The sequence below is a fragment of the Camelina sativa genome, chromosome 19 (assembly GCF_030686135.1).
Source record: "Camelina sativa cultivar CO46 ecotype springtype chromosome 19, ASM3068613v1".
NCBI lineage: Eukaryota > Viridiplantae > Streptophyta > Magnoliopsida > Brassicales > Brassicaceae > Camelina > Camelina sativa.
The window spans coordinates 27,125,369-27,142,270 of NC_141898.1; the positions used below are offsets into that span (position 1 = coordinate 27,125,369).

The window sequence follows — 16,902 nt, forward strand, 5'->3', positions numbered from 1 at the left end:
GATCATCGGCATTATGAACCTCTATCTGTCCCTTTTTAGATTAACAAATGTTCAAATGTGTTCGTTGATACTTATATTTGAAACCATGTGTATATTTTGTTTCTCATTGCATCATCAATGATACCTTTCTATGGATGTTTTCACTGCTACTACTGAGATGACTTGTGTGAGAAATACATTATTTGATACACTAAGTCTGTTTGGTAGCCTTCTCTTGGTCACAGAGTGGCTTCCATTATCCCTTTTGCATCAGCGTATCATATAGTTATGATTGGTTTACAGGTTTGGTCATTAAATAATCACTCATCAGAGTCTAGGGAATTATAAAAAAAAGTTTGTTACATTCAATCTGATAAGTATATGCATCAAAACTTTAACACGATGGTTTTACCAATGAATTTAATTTGCATCAAAATCTGAATTTATATATGTCATTATATAGTAGAATTAGTATTAAGTATATAGTATCTACAGCTAATTGGAGAGTCTTCTTTAACATGTTACTGCATGAACATTTTGTTTATTTAATATATAATGGTATCTAAAAATGAATTCATCTGACGAACATGACACAATATTCTCTCTTTTTGTAGACAGATATAGAGAGATACAAAGAGACAAAGAGATGGCACACATATGACTAAACGAAACGGCTGGTAAAACAAAAGGTTACTTATCTAACCAAGACTCAGGACATCAAAGTAGACCCGTTTGCATCTGGGATATGCTTATTTGTTGACAAATTAATAATACTCAGGGTAGTGGCACCGGTGGAACTTGGCCGTTGCTTCCTGCTCCAGCTCCAATGGTTGGGGTTGGAGCTTCATAACCGGGGTTCGGGACAAGCGTATCATCGCCACCAGGGAGTTGGGTGCGAGGTCCGGCCCCTTGTCCACCATTATATGATGGGATTCCCCCACCTGTAAGGGGAGCTCCGGTGACAGGATTGTAAGGGTAGAACGGCTTCTTACATTTAGGAGGCAGCAAGAACCTTCCAACACCGGGGATGAGAATAGTTGGTTTGGGCTCAATGGTGACAAGAAAGTCAGGGTGTTTGACATCAGTTGTCTTAGGGGACTTGGGTACGTGACGTAGTCCACTCACCTTGTCTGCAGATCCAAGCAATAGGCTTAACAGCACGACAGTAACTGCACAAGTGAGAAGGGAAGAAGCCATTATTTGATCTTGTTGTAGAGAAGAAACTCGGGAAAGTTAAGACTTAGGATGAAGTCTCGTGTGTTTGTTTGGCCTTGAGGAAGGAAGGCGTGTGTGTATGTATGTATGTAGTAAAATACTGAGCTAATTGTGGGAACATTTAACGAAGGTGAGATGATATGGTTGAAAATAAAGGGTGTGTAACAAATGGGTAGTGTGGTTATTATTAGCGAGCCTCCAAAGTTTGGTGGTAACAACGTAGACACGTACTTTTGTTGTTGCCTTTTAATTATAATTCTGTCTACAGCTTTGTTGTTGCAGTCTTAAATGCGGCCTCATGGACCAAACTACAGTGGGCCTGTGGGATAGCCCAAATGTAGGTGAGTGGCTTTCATCTAATTTCCAAATATTTTCTTTAGTGGATCTGAAAATGGGATAAAAAAAGAGAAAAAAAATAAACTAAAGACGCATTTTATACGTACACATCTCATGTACCCGGAGAAGAAAAAAGGAAAACAAAACGGTTGAATGCGTAAAATAAGTGTAGGAGAGAGGCTGATCATGGGACAGGGTAGGACTTATTGTTGCACATGCACTTATAAGCCATTGGACATGTCTCAGCCTCTTCCAGCGTTGCACACACAAAGCTAACCATCACAAGACGGCATGGGGAGCATGAGCCACAAGCGTGTGAGCAGTCTGGCAACCTAGACCCAGCCACCTGCACGGTGTCCGGCCTCCTCCTCTGACGCTTCAATGTCCCTGTCATCCCCACATGATGATGACCTGCACATGAACAAACTTAGAGACTTGAATATAGTAAAAGAGGTGTGAGGTGAGAGAAAGAGAGAAAAGCACACATACTTGGATGGGAGGGTGTTGGTAAATGCCTAGCCAAGAGAGAGCCAAAGAAGAAAGAGAGGAATACAGCAAGGAGAAGAAGAGTCTTCATGATATATTGTAAGTCGTATAGTAGAAGTAAAATTTTTGAGATAAAGTGGTGTGTGGTACGTACGGCAAGAAACAAGGTATATATGATCGTTAACATAAGGTTAGGAAATTGAAGAGACTCACGGTAGAGAAGAGGAAAGTCACATGAAAACAAGATCGAACACATATGGAATGATATAAATTTTGAGGAGATGTAGTATGTGAAGCCTAATTAAAAACTCTTGAACTCCATTCGTGTTGCTTTGGTGAGTGTCATGAGCTTCCTCTGTGAAAAACTGAAAGTCATACTTTTGTTTGCAATCACCTTTAATTTATCTTTTATAACCCTTCTTTTGTGTGACCTGCATTAATGCCCCCAATTAATGTTCTTACTAAAATTTAAAAATAAAAATAAAAAGGTTGAGCATTTGCTGAGATAGAGGATGAAGGGACATTTTCTTGGGCCTGTGTTATAACATCTATATATATAGTAGAGTTATTGTATATATACATGAATTCATATATAATTACGTACAGATTATACAGAATTGCACAATTCTTCTGTTATCCATTTGAGTCATCTCAAAATTCTGACACTAGCTACTACACTTTCTTAGCAATCAAATTAAATGTTCACTTTAAAATGACATCTTAAGTGATAAAATATTTAGGTTTTGAATGATTGCTCCTTACACTCCATACTACATATTGCGTACTAACATTTTAATATGGAATAGAATGGACTATAGTATATATAAAGTAAATATTAGTATTCACAACACCATAAAATAGTATGTATAACACAATATCATTATGAATGGCAAAAATCAGATTATAGTATGGAGTGATGTGTACAAATTTTTTTAAAAAAAATTAATAATATTTTTTTTATTAATAATAAGAAGATGATTGTAAAATTACAAATCAAAATATATTATTAAGTTCAAATAAAGATATCTGTAATGCTAAATAAATTCAATAAATTCGATTGAAGAGCTTCAATGATTGAAGAGAAGAGAGTACTCTCATGCTCTAGTTTTTGTTTTTTGGGAATATGATTTTTTTGTTATAGATTTTAAAATTTATGAATGATCATATATACACATTTTTTAAAATACAAAAGAAACACTAGTTTTTTTTTATAAATGGAATAATGTCGAAGATCAGCATTTGAAGAGTGTCGAACAAGCAATAATGACTGACTAACGCTCATCTTGAAACTCAACCTTTTAAAAAGATGGAATGTGATACACCGAATTTTTTAAAAAATTGATATAATTGTTAGAATATCAAAAATTCGTTTGCACAAAAAAAAAGAAACAAAATAAAAAATTCAAGGAAATCTAGCTACTTGGACCCAAATTAAAAAAGATTTATTTTTCTAATTATTCAAAAAGATATTATAAACCTATATATATTCTTACAATTATAACAACTATATCTTATTTATAAACTTTATTATTCATGTGACGTAATTATTTACTTTTGAGGTTGAATGTTCCATGTTTTATTCACGCCCGCCTTACAATTCTTGGCAGACATACATAATAACATATTGATCCAATTCCAAACCAATTGGCATTAGAAAGTTATGTATCGTGTATGGTGGTGATAATGACATGGGTAGGGCAAAAGGAGATAATTTTTAATCGAGTTGGTTGATACGTTAAGTTGAATGAGATATAAGCTTTTTCTTATTCGTGTGTTACAAATTTGGTCGGTTTTGTTTATGTCTTTTGTAGGTGGATATATATATATATATATATATATGAAGACCAAAAATAAAAAAATCAAAGCTGACTTTGACGACAAATTGCAAACCCTCGAGAGATGATATGAATAAGCCTAATTAAAATATACACGTTACGTCGTAATCACATTCTCATCTCATGTCATCCTTAGCCGCGGTTAGCCGACCATAATTACTATCAACAAAGTATAAACTGTATGCACATATTTGTAATAATTAAGAAGACCAATAAAGAATGTTTCACCTTCCAAAGAATAAACAGAAGAGGGTGTGGTACGTACTTGAGAGGGGCTAAGATATTTCGCTTAGTGATATCTGTCAACATCTTAGTTTTGCTCCGATATAAAAAAGGGGAATTTTTTTCCATTATTTCATAACCACACAACAAATTGAAAGAAACGAAGGAGAAATAGAAAGTTTTGTTCTTTTTTTATTTTCTCAATCTTAGATGTCTATTACACTTGTCATTCATATTTATAGAGATATAAAGAGTTAACCTAAACTCTAGAGTTTTTAGGAGTGTTCCAACTGTACTCTCACGAGGCATCTCTATCATCACACAATTGTAGGATCTTAAAACGATTATGCGTCGTCACCTCCGTACCATTTTCAGACTGTACTTGTTGTGTTAATCTCTTTTCTCTGTCTTTTGCAGAATGTCGTTGCACAGGATTGGAGTTGGACTTTGTTGGACTTAAGCTGGGCTTCGGCTTCAGACCTGTTCTTGAAACAGTGTCGTTTTGAGCTTCAGTCTTTATACTCCCCCTCAAACGTGGTGTAGGTGGAACAACAACACCAAGTTTGCGACAAAGGGATTCAATGGGTGCCTGCGGAAGCGACTTTGTAAATATGTCAGCAAGTTGATATTCAGCTGGAATATGATTGACAATGATATTCCCAAATGCTACTTGTTCTCGAACATAGTGATAATGAGTGGCAAAGTGCTTTGTGCGAGCATGGAAACTTGGATTAGATTATCACAGAAAAGCTCTGGCTTGTGAAACTGAGGAACTCCAAGGTCTTGTAAAAGATTCACCAGCCATGTAATTTTAGATGTAGCTTCAGACATAGCCCTATATTCGGCTTCAATAGAGCTTTTAGAAACAGTTGGTTGCTTTTTGGAAGACCAGGATATGATGTTGTTGCCATGAAACGTACAGAACCCGCCAGTGGAACGATTAGAGGATTGGAAACCGTTGTAATCACTATCACTGAACACCCTCATTTTGTAGTCTGTATTTTTATTGAAGGAGATACCCATTGTGGTGGTTCCTTTGATATATCTGAGAATGCGCTTAAGCAATTGAAAATCTGAGACAGTAGGAGCATGCATTTTATGACACACATAGTTGACTGCAAACTGGATATCAGGCCTAGTTAAAGTTAGGTACTGAAGTTTTCCTACTAGGCTTCTGAAGTATTTTGGATTTTTGAAAAGCTTATCTTGCATTGGTGTTCTGTTGAGCTGTTGTGACAGAGGAGTAGCAACTGAGGAACAATTGGACATCGCTGCTTCTATAAGGAGGTCCTCTGCATATTTTTGTTGAGAGAGAAATAAACCTTGAGGATGAAACTGAGCTTGAATCCCAAGGAAGTAATGTAGTTCTCCCAAATTCTTCATTCTGAACTGTTGATTGAGCGCATCAAGCAGAGAATTAAGCAAACCAGATGAGTTTCCTGTGATCACCATATCATCAACGTACAAAAGCAAGAAGATGGCATCATTGTTTTTGGCACAAATGAATAGAGATGGATCTCTTATACTGCAAAAGAAACCAAACTTCAGTAGAAAGTTACTGAATTTGTCAAACCATGCTCTTGGAGCTTGTTTGAGTCCATAAAGAGACTTATGCAATAGACACACATGATCATGATGTTCTTTATCAACAAAACCTTCTGGTTGCTTCATGTAGACGGTTTTGGTAAGGTCTCCATGGAGAAAGGAATTTCGAACATCCATTTGTTTGAGTTCCTAATTCAAAAGTGTAGCAATATGGAGAACTGCTCGAACTGTAGGTGTGCGAATGACAGGACTATAAGTCTCGAGGTAATCAATTCCTTCTTCCTGTTTGAAACCTTGAGCTACTAATCTGGCTTATCCAGAGATCCATCAGCATTGAGTTTAACTCTAAAGATCCATTTGGAGCCCAACACATGTATATCTGGTGAAGGAGGAACAAGAGACCATGTTCTTGTAACCTTGCAATTGTCCATTTCTTCATTCATTGCACCATTCCATTTTTCATCTTTTAATGCTTCAGTAACAGTAGTAGGCATAGGATGAGATACTTTATGTGATAGCAAAGCATATCTTGGATTGGGCTTGTGAATACCGGTTTTCGATCTTATAACCATTGGATGAATTGATTCAGAGACTGTTGAGCCTGATACAATCGGCTGAGGCAAAGATGGAGGAATGTTGTTGCCTATAGGAACAAGGTCTGAGCTTGCCGTACACTGAGTACATTCCTCATCAGAACTAGCCGAAAGCTCAGGTGAAACATTGTCATCTTGTGCTTCATGAGTGATCAAAAGTGATGATCTTGTAGGAGTAACAGAATCTTCTTGAACCAATGGTGTAGGAGTGACAAGGTCTTCTTGAACCAATGGTGGAGAGCATTCTTGAGTCGTAGTAGACTGAACTGAACAAGCATAAGGCGTCTTGAGCCAAGCAGTGTACAATGGAGTGGGCACAAACGATTGTGAAGATGCATAAGTATCCATAAAAGGGAATGATCCTTCATTGAAAATAACATGTCTGCTCAAGTAAACACGGCCAGTAGGAGGGTAATAACAACAATAACCTTTATACTTCTCTGTATAGTCGAGGAAGACACACTTAAGTGAACGAGAATCAAATTTTTTTTGAGCATATGGCCGAAGAGTAGGATGACAGGCACAACCAAATGTTCGCAAAGCGGTGTAGACTAGTGCTTGACCATTCAGAGCTTCAAAAGGACTGATTTTGTCAGCAAGAACAGTGGTTGGTAAGAGATTCAGAGATAGTTTGCAGTAAAAAACGCCTCTACCCAATAATTCTGAGGAGTTTTACTTTGAAACATAAGTGTGGGAGCCATTTCTGTGAGCTGTCTATGCTTTCTCTCTGCTAATCCATTCTGTTCTGGAGTGTGAGGACAAGAGATGTAATGCTGAATACCAGAATCATGTAAGTGAGCTAGAAATTTCTGACTTATAAACTCACCTCCTCCATCATACTGAAAAATTCCAATTTTATGTTGCAGAAGATTTTCTACTAAAAATTGATACTTGATGAAAATAGCACAAAAATCAGACTTTTTCTTGAGTGGATAAAACCAACAATATCTTGAAAAATTGTCAATGAAAACTACATAGAACCTGAATCCTTGAACAGAGGAAACAGGAGAGGGAACCCAGAGATCACAATGAACTCTCTCTAGTGGTCTAGAAGCATGAGAAACAGAAGAAATAAATGGCAATTTCGAACTCTTCCCAAGCCGACATGATTCATACACCTTGCTGGTACTTTTATTGATTTGAATCGCCTTATTGGTAGATAAAAGTTGGAGGACTTGAGCATTAGGGTGTCCCAATCTTTGATGCCAGATTTCATCGGAGGTTTTGATTTGTCTGGTAGAGTAGAACGTCTGAAGCTTTTTATCCTACAACTTATAGAGACCATCACTTTCCTTTCCCTTTGTCAGGAGTTTGTATGTTTCCTTGTCCTTCACAAAAACATCATCAGAATCAAAAGTAACAGCACATGGATAGTCTTTTGTTAGCTTTGAGACTGACAAAAGTGATTTTGCTATTCCAGGACAAACCAGAACATCATTTAAAGGATTACCTGAAGTTGATGGAAGATTTGCAGAGCCAGTGTGAGTGATGGGAAGGTAGTTACCATCACTTGCCATCACAACATCATTGCCAAAATACGGTTGAACCTTCTGCAGACGCTGTGTTGTATTGGTGATGTGAGCCGTTGCACCCGAATCTGGATACCAACCATTATCATCAGTTACATCACTGATATGCAGAGCAGAAAAAGCAGACGCCACATTGTTTGGCTTTGAGTACTCTTCATCAAACCGATACCAACAATCAATCGCATTGTGACCTCTCTTGCTATAGATCTGACAAACGGGCTTGTCACTTGAAACAGTGGAAGGATTTGCAGAGGAGAACTGTTGATGAAAACCTCTTCCTCGAGTTGAGTAGTTACCACGTCCTCTGCCTCTGTTTCCTCTTCCTCGATATTGAGAGCTTGTGTTTCTCATGGTATTAAAGGCCAAATGTGGAGAAACATCTGAGGAGACAATGTAACTTTGCAAGCAGTCATCAAAGCCAGTCAAGCGAGAGATCACACTTTCATAAGTGGGTTCAGGTTTTCTATTCATAGAGTCTTCAATAACCGTGATTCTCGGTTCATACTCACGACCTAAACCTCTTAAAGCAGCAAAAATCTTCATCTTTTCACTAACAGGGTCTCTAATAGAGGCAAGTTGATCACATATATCTTGAATTCCCCTAAGATAATCAGACATGTTCTTTTCTAGTTTTTCAGCATTTTGGAGACGCCTCTGTAACTCAAACAAACTAGAAGATGAGGTGCGATTGAAATGAGAAACCAGAGTGTTACATACCTCTTGTGCAGTAGAGCAGCCAACCACCAGCCTTAAAACGTTCTCACTCATAGATCCAAGTAACCATACTTTGACAACTTGGTCAGATCTGGACCAGAGTTCAAAGTCAGGGTTAGAGATCTCCTCAACTTTACCCTTGGTGTCGTTACGGATGGGAATCGTTTCTCGCGGTGGCTTGACAACTCCATTTACAAACCCTAGCAAGGCTTGTGTCCTCAGGAACGATTTAAACCGTGATTTCCAAATCATATAGTTCTGCTCAGTGAGCTTGATGGTAACACAGTTTGAGATATGTAACGAAGGAGAAGAATAGAGTTCCATGGTTCCATCCATGGCTCTGATACCATGAAAGAAATGAAGGAGAAATAGAAAGTTTTGTTCTTTTCTTATTTTCTCAATCTTGCCATTCATATTTATAGATATACAAAGAGTTAACCTAAAATCTAGAGTCTTCAGGAGTGTTCCAGCTGCACTCTCACGTGGCATCTCTATCATCACACAATTTCAGGAGCTCAAAACGATTCCGCGTCGTCACCTCCGTACCATTTTCAGACTGTACTTGTTGTGTTAATCTCTTTCCTCTGTCTTTTGCAGATAGCCGTTGCACAAGATTGGAGTTGGACTTTGTTGGGCTTGAGCTGGGCTTCGGCTTCAGGCTTGTTCTTGAAACAGTGTCGTTTTGAGCTTCAGTCTTTATACAAATCTCCCTGTTTCTCCTGTTCTTGCTTGTTTTTGTAAAAGACAAAAAAAAGACGTTGCTACACTGATTCCTCTTTTCTTTCTCGTTAACTGAAAAAGGGATAGTGAGAATAATATATGGCTACTGCTAAGAACAAGGGAAAATCCATCAGGAGCCTTGGTACCAAAGAAACGGAGAAAATGGATGAGATAGTGTTGGAGGAGGAGGAGCTCCAATTTAGTAGCGACAAGAATAAAGATTCGAGTTCTGGCTTGGTCATGTGGTTTGGTGATGCTTCCTCTTTGTCTCAAAGAAGTTTTAGGAAGACCAGAACCTTCGACCGACATAATACTTATGCTACTCTTCAACCGCCACCAACAACTACTACATGCTTTGTCCTCGTCTCTTCTTCGAGGGTAGCTTTTCCATTTTCCCTCGCTCCAACGATTCAGAATCAACAACCGTTTTTATACCGGAGTGACCTTTCAAGACAACACAACAACAAATGATCTCATTCGGTCATCAACTACAGGTGCATCCATGTTTAGCACAACAACAACAACAACAACTACTCTTGTAGTAATGTAGAGACATTATGAAGCTGAGCCTCAGCGGAAGAATGATGATGATGAACATGTTAAGACAAGAAGGTGATCTGCCACCGCCGATTCAACCCTTCAGTGCCACCAAGCTATATAGAGGGGTCAGACAACGCCACTGGGGGAAAAGGGTCGCCGAGATCCGTATGCCGTGAAATAGGACACATCTATGGCTAGGCACATTCGATCAGGCAGAGGAAGCCGCTATGGTCTACGACCGCGAGACCTTCAAGTTGAGGGGTGAGACCGCCAGGCTCAATTTTCCTGAGTTGTTTCTCAATAAACAAGAGTCAACTCCGGTGCATCAGCAAAAATGCGAGATGGCGGCGAATACTAGTGAAGAAGCAGGCAAGAAAGGAGAGGATGATTCGGGCGCGTCATTGGCAGTGGTAGGGGTGAGTGAGGAGACGGCGGGGTGGACCGAGGCATGGTTCAATGCAATTCTAGAAGAATGGAGACCTGGAAGCCCTCTATGGGATGATTACCACTTGCCAATTTCTAATCACAAGGCCGATCATGACGCCCTACAAAACTCTTCGTCTTATACAGATTAGAAACTTTTTCACCTTCACTTGTTAGAATATGTTGAAAAAGCTTTTTCAGTTTTTTCAGATTAGAAGTTTTTTTCATTAATTCCCACACGTTATGATTCTATTGCCGACATTTTTCTTGATCGGTAATAATATATGAATCTTAAAAATGGGGGTAAACCATTAGCTTTACATTTGTTCGACATCATTGTAATATAACTGCCCATTTGTTAGCTAAATTTGATTGTCAAAATACTATGGTATAATCGGATTGTTTTGATCTACCAAACTGGTTAACAGAACAATTGTACTATAATTTTCATCATTCATAAATAAAATCACTTTTGGTCGTAAAATAGAAAAAAAAAAAAAATCTATGGTGTTTTTTTTTCTTTTTTTCTATTTCATCTTTGACTCTTACCATAGAAAAAGAGTGAGAAGATCAGTGTACTAATAAGAAAAGAATTAAGTTGAATTCGGATGAATAAACGACTTTGTTGTACAATTGATGAAAGAGAGAGGGTGAGATTCCAAAAATAAAAAAAAAGGTCGGAATTTTTTACATCCTGTGGGCTTTGACCAGGCTTTAGCAAAAATGTAAAGTAAATGGGCCTAGGCCTAACGTGGACACGTGTCATATTACCGACAGACAACTAGTGGAGTTGGATAAGCCAAGCCACTCCAGAAATCCCAAAATCAGGAAGATTCAACCAGGAGAGGAGAGGAGAGGAAAGGAGAGCCATCATCATCCTTCCAATGGCTACTATCACTTGAGAGAGAGAGAGAGAGAGAGATTTTTGATTGATTTAAGGCCAAAAGCAACAAACTCTTCCCTCCCAACAAACAAACTCTTCTTCTTTCTCTCTTTCAATTCCCCCCCCCCCCCCCCAAATGGCTGCAACTGCAATCTCTTCTCTTTCCTTCCCAGCGTTGGGACAATCGGACAAGATCCCCAACTTCCCGCCTTCTCGTCCTCTGGCCTCCGCAATTCGCATCTGTACCAAGTTTTCTCGCCACTCTTTGACTTACCGTTCCACTTCCAGATCTCATCCTATCCACTGCATGTCCAGTGTTACCGCCGCAGGTGAATTCTCTCTCTCTCTCTCTCTCTCTCTCTTGCTATCCAGGTTTCACATTTTTTGCTCATACATTACACTAGCTTTAGTCTCAAAGAATGTTTGTGGATTGTTTTTTTTCTTCTTGTCAGATGATGTGCCTCCTGTATCAGAGACAAAGTCGAATTTCCTTAAAGCTTACAAGCGACCCATCCCGAGTATCTACAACACGGTTTTGCAGGAGCTCATTGTACAGCAGCATTTGATGAGGTATAAGAGGACTTATCGTTATGATCCTGTTTTTGCACTTGGCTTTGTCACTGTATATGATCAGCTCATGGATGGATATCCGAGCGATCAGGATCGAGATGCCATTTTTAAAGCTTACATCCAAGCCTTGAATGAGGATCCTAAGCAATACCGGTTAGCTTGCTCTCTGCCTTCCCCTTCCATCTTCTCCTTAGTCCAATTCTCTCTTTCTTCTTTCTTGTTCAAGTTTTCTTTCGTCCCTCTTCTTTCAGAATTGATGCGCAGAAGATGGAGGAATGGGCACGAAGTCAGACTTCTGCTTCCCTTGTTGACTTTTCCTCTAAGGAAGGAGAAGTTGAATCACTTCTTAAGGACATTGCAGGAAGAGCTGGGAGTAAGGAGGGTTTCAGTTACAGCAGGTTCTTCGCTGTTGGGCTCTTTCGTTTGCTTGAGCTTGCCAGTGCCACTGATCCTACTGTGTTGGACAAGGTGATTCTATTCGTCTTCCTTCGGGTTTGCCATCTTAAAACTAACGGCTTAATCATGTTATATCTAGAAACTTATTGGGGATCTAGAGGAAGAAATAATGTCGCTAGTTTTTTTTTCTTCTTTTCTTCTTCATCTACATAGATAGATATCCATTTTGTTCCCCAGCAATGTGCAACTCTCACATCTCACATTTTTCCTAGAGGTAATTTTGATCCTTGTCAGTGTCTCATGGAACAGCTTTGTACATCCCTAAATATCAACAAGAAAAGCGTGGATCGGGACCTGGATGTGTATCGTAACCTGCTGTCAAAGCTTGTCCAAGCCAAGGAATTGCTTAAGGAGTACGTCCAAAGGTACTGGATACTGTTGCTGAATCCTATCTATCTACACTAATTTTAGAATATACGGTGCTTATTGCACGATGGCAAAGAGCCTAACTCGGATATTTCTACTTTTGGTTACACAGGGAGAAGAAGAAGCAAGGGGAAAGAGCCGAATCCCAGAAGACTAATGAAACAATCTCCAAGTGTCTCGGAGATACTCTGTATAACCCATCTTTCTTAGCTGAATGGAAAGCGTAAAATAATCAAATTGTTCCGTTTTTTTGTTTTGTTTTTAGCAACAACTCTGCCGAATATATATATATATATATAAATCTGCTCATTTCTAATAACACATTTCAGACGTGTACATGTTTGCCTTTCCTTTCGGTTACATGAGTTTCATGATGTTATTCCATGTGGTATATATACATTGATGAGGTTAGTCTTGTGCTGTTAGCCTGTTACTTTGTATATGACAAGCTTGTTTAAGATTTAGGTGCTGCCTTCAGAGAAAATGTGACCAACCATGAACATTTGAATTCCTCCTCCTTGATGCCCTGCCTTTTTCATTACTGTGTTCTCCCTATAAAAAAAGTCAGATTCTGTGTTAAGGAGTTGCAACAGATACTCCTCAGTTGGAACATCTAAAACAGTTTCGCCTTTGGCGGCTTTGCGTGTAATACAGAAGGGAAAAACGGCGTTGCTATAAATCAAGATACATTATATTAAGCATGAACGACCAAAAAAAAAAAAAATGAAAAGAAAAAAGATGGGTACCAATCTAATATACCAGTTGCTGCTAGCTGGCTCCTTTATGAAAGAGCGACAATAAGAGACCAAGAAAATAATGCGTAGAATCAACAGTGAAATACTGCAAATGGTTAACTGTCTAACTAAGTTGAGAAATATCAACCTCATCAGGAATCTTGAAGGTATCCGCAGCACCAAATTTTCTAAATTCCTCGCCTTCAGCCACTGATTCGTCTTCATAATCATCATACTCTTCCGCACCATCCTGATGGCGGGGTGTTAAAGGGTCAAACACGCTTCTGGACCGGCAGTCATGAGTTGCAAGCATGTTCACTTGGCCAAGATGTGAAATCTCTACCATCACAGTTTCATCATCCAGTGGCAGTGGCTGTTTCCAGGGCTCCCCATCCATCCTCATGAATGTATGGTCGGTTGCACCTTTGTGAAATTCGAAGCGAATGCGATTTGCCTAGCCACAGAAGTTATCATTTGTATGAACTCAATCATCATTCTCTATGTGTGGTGTGTGTGTGTCCTTGTTACTTTTAACTTGTAAAACTCTTACCTGGGCAAGTCGTGTCCCATGTCCATTTGGAGCAAGAAGAACAAGACCATGCCAAGCATTTCTAAACCCAACAACCTCAATGAGGCCATCATCTACAAATGGTGGAGTCAAGCCTCTCTGTTGTGTCAGAACAAATAAACATGCATATTATTTTTACCATGGAGAAGATAGATACAGAAACTTATGTGTAGCACTCACGCAATATCAAGAGTTTTTAAGACCTACATCGCGTTGTTTCCTGGGATTAGGTGTGCCCCAAGGATTAAATCCTCCAGAAAAGCTGGGCAGATTCAGACATACAATTGACCTGATGCTACAAGAGCAGAAACAAATATCGGGATTGGACTAGTTTATATTCGAGCATGAACAGCGTATTGCAAGAGAGAAGGGCATTGCTTTGGTATATTTGAGATGTAACTAAATATAGTTAAAGGTCCCACACAGAAAAATCCCCGACTATCCAACATGTAATCCTGGACTGAAACTAGTGATCCCTCAGGACCATAGACACTGGATGAATAAAAATTACCTATGTGGTATGTGAAGGTCGTGCCACTGGCCATTTCTAGTTGCAATCTTAACCTTCGCAAGTTGAGCTATATTCCTGCAGGGGAAGCCATATAGTTTTCCTTAATGATGCGCAAGAGAGCAAAATCATATATAAACAGAAACTAAATTACAACCAAAAGACTGGAAATGTAAGAAATGTGGACAACTTAACCGAAAATATAAAACCAGCACAAAATTATATTGGTTAGCACACAATGAGACCCAAAACAAAAAATGAACATATATGCTGAAAAGAATCATGGACACCAGAAGTCCCATTACAGACACTATAACAGTATACTAAAGACAAAAGATAAGGCAGTAGTGTTGGAGAGCATTATAATCATTCATGTCCAAGAATCCTTTACTTTATAAACAAATAAAAATGTGAAAAATGAAACTCAGAAACAGAAAAACAGTGAAACAAAAAGTATGTCTACATATTACTAACCGTGAAGCAGGGTGGAAAAGAGAGGCACAAAACCATCCTTGCGTGCAACCAAGCTTTACATACGTACTCTGGCATTGTGAGAAGGGAGTGTGAAGCCAATGCAACATATTTATTCTTTGTTTAGTATATAGCTCCGAGTGAAGGAAGGGGTATGAAAAGAGAAGGTGTAATCCAAAAGGTCAAAATTCAAAAGAACAAGGTACCTGATTAACCAGCTGATTCTTAAACTTTTCAGGGTGCAGCTTCCTCTCAGAATGAAACGCATAAGATATCTGAGCATCCATTCCTGCATAACACAATAGTTAGCACTGCCACGTGGGTCATCAATTGGTTTTGTTGATTAAATTTCCATAAAAACAACCGAATAACTTCATGGCGGTTTGTAATCCAAATAATAAGATAGATATGATTGTTAGGTCATCAACCATCTGACACTGCAAGATCAAAACTCCGTAGGGAAACTAGATAGAGTGCTAATTTGCTTATGGCTTGTTGGAAATCCAAAGTTAGAAGGAAGCAGAGAGGAGCAACCGGGGGGGGGGGGGGGGAGATATCTCACCGAGGCTAAAGTAATTCCAGAATCCCCCACGAAATGTGTGGCAGCCTTCCTGAGAAATCGAAGGGTGTCTTCTATATAAGAAAAAAAGAAAAGAAAAAACAAGGACAGCTATTTAATGGCAGGAAGGTTACCTTATTAAGTTCATCTGTTGGAGAAACACGGTGAAATGCATGTAGAGAATGTGGTAACTCAAGAGGTGCAACAGGATCACAAGAACCACCTTCCTTAGGAGTTTTCATCCTCATAAGTATGTGCCAACTTGAAGCAGAAATGTATCCAGCAGTTATAGTTAGTCACCAAAAGTAAAGACTAGCTAAAACTGTGGACACAGACAGAGAGACTGATAGATGTTGTTACATTACTTGTCAATCTTCATCTCTTTTGCCTTCAACACTTGATCCAAAAACGACTCCACTGCATTCCTATCTGTTCCTGGATTTTTCTTTCCCTGTAGAAAAGCAAAGCAAAGCGCAGGTATTAAAAAAACATAGCCAGCCCAAAGTAACTGAGGAGGAAGGTGAGGAGTGCGTAAGTTGTAACCCACCCATCCAAAAGCAAAGGGAAGGTTATTTCCTGTACCCAAAGGTACAGTGGCAATTGGAGGAGGGTGCGATAGTTTAAGGTCACATACAACCCCAAGGAGCCAGCCAGCAGTGCCATCACCTCCTGCAACCTTAAATTACATAAATAAAGATGGGATGAATGACAAGATATGTTTCTGGTTTTATTAAAAAATAATAATAATAAATATTATTACAATGATTTTTAATTTCTCCCGAATTTGACGAGCGAAGTCATCATCCTTGAGCCTCTCCAGGTTAAGATAGATTCTGCGGAGCACTTTATCGGGAGTCTCTTGGCCAAGATCAAAGACCTGATTGTGATTGAGAAGAGATCGGTAGGTGAGAATGAGTTCGCCACCCAACTGACCACCGCTTTTGGAGTTGATGAAGACAAGGACGGGGCTCGCAGGTGGTTGAAAGGTGGGGAGAGCCTCCTCCTCCTCCTCCGCTTCCTGCAACAGGACGTACGTAGGGATGTAGAACTCCTTGAGAAAATCTGATAAAGTATTGTATCTATCCATCTGGATTTTGGAGAGAGCGTGAAAGAAGAACGAAGAAGATGATGATTGTTCAAATTCAAGTTCCAAGGGAAAGGAATCGGGATCTGAGAAAGTGAACTTTTAAACTAATTATAATATACTTTTCTTCCTTTAAAATAATATATATGAGAAAACAAAACGAAGAAGCAGAAGCGGAAGAAAGATTCATTTCAAGGAAATGCTCCACACGTGCGAGATTCTTAGCAGCCACGGCTGCCACGGACCAGTTGGCCCTTTTTCTGATGCGGACTCAGTCAATCATCCCCTATATTAATAGAGAAAGAGACTTCTGAAAAAAGCTCATATACGTTGTTAGAAAGCTATATGTATTTTTTTAGTAAAATATTTTTAAATTTTCTACTTAATTACATTAACATGCCATTATAATAAAAAAAATAGTTGACTGAATAATAAATGAATAATTTTAAATTGGTTATTCTAAAAAAGATATTTTAACAAATTCTCATAATAATTAAATATATAATCATTTCTCACATAAGTTTAAATATCACATATTAAAACTAAGTAAATAATTACGTACTATT

General features: G+C 38.7%; 4 protein-coding genes and 1 pseudogene across 9 annotated transcripts; 2 read left to right on the top strand and 3 right to left on the bottom strand.

The window, feature by feature from the left end:
- Nucleotides 1-491: 491 nt before the first annotated feature.
- Nucleotides 492-2,391, bottom strand: LOC147921118 (protein EPIDERMAL PATTERNING FACTOR 1-like). The gene is made up of 2 exons (XM_087502587.1): nt 2,020-2,391; nt 492-1,941 (listed from the first exon to the last, which is right to left on the bottom strand). Exons 1-2 carry the CDS (start codon nt 2,270-2,272, stop codon nt 1,715-1,717), a joined length of 480 nt encoding a protein of 159 aa, XP_087358713.1. The 5' UTR covers nt 2,273-2,391; the 3' UTR covers nt 492-1,714.
- LOC104766738 (putative cell wall protein) lies at nt 505-1,264 on the bottom strand. The gene has a single exon (XM_010490679.3). It carries the CDS (start codon nt 1,174-1,176, stop codon nt 754-756), a length of 423 nt encoding a protein of 140 aa, XP_010488981.1. The 5' UTR covers nt 1,177-1,264; the 3' UTR covers nt 505-753.
- Nucleotides 2,392-9,273: 6,882 nt separating the features above from the next.
- LOC104768009 (ethylene-responsive transcription factor ERF053 pseudogene) lies at nt 9,274-10,289 on the top strand (annotated as a pseudogene).
- Nucleotides 10,290-10,926: 637 nt separating this feature from the next.
- LOC104766735 (protein THYLAKOID FORMATION 1, chloroplastic) lies at nt 10,927-12,748 on the top strand. Its single transcript, XM_010490674.2, has 5 exons — nt 10,927-11,349; nt 11,473-11,743; nt 11,842-12,058; nt 12,296-12,411; nt 12,525-12,748. The coding sequence occupies exons 1-5, from the start codon at nt 11,157-11,159 to the stop codon at nt 12,637-12,639; spliced, it is 912 nt and encodes a 303-aa protein (XP_010488976.3). The 5' UTR covers nt 10,927-11,156; the 3' UTR covers nt 12,640-12,748.
- LOC147921119 (diacylglycerol kinase 5) lies at nt 12,687-16,657 on the bottom strand. Of its 6 annotated transcripts, none has more exons than XR_015591359.1 (12): nt 16,013-16,657; nt 15,800-15,928; nt 15,618-15,703; nt 15,387-15,513; nt 15,256-15,304; nt 14,900-14,982; nt 14,697-14,764; nt 14,226-14,300; nt 13,922-14,009; nt 13,697-13,813; nt 13,159-13,600; nt 12,687-12,964 (listed from the first exon to the last, which is right to left on the bottom strand). XR_015591359.1 is itself a non-coding variant. In XM_087502589.1 (12 exons), the coding sequence occupies exons 1-12, from the start codon at nt 16,337-16,339 to the stop codon at nt 12,887-12,889; spliced, it is 1,533 nt and encodes a 510-aa protein (XP_087358715.1). In that variant the 5' UTR covers nt 16,340-16,657; the 3' UTR covers nt 12,687-12,886. The 6 variants fall into 6 exon arrangements, 3 of the variants coding, with proteins under 3 accessions (XP_087358715.1, XP_087358716.1, XP_087358717.1); XR_015591361.1 differs by having other exon boundaries at nt 13,895-14,009; nt 16,013-16,601; XM_087502589.1 differs by having other exon boundaries at nt 13,295-13,600.
- Between the last annotated feature and the right edge of the window lie 245 nt (nt 16,658-16,902).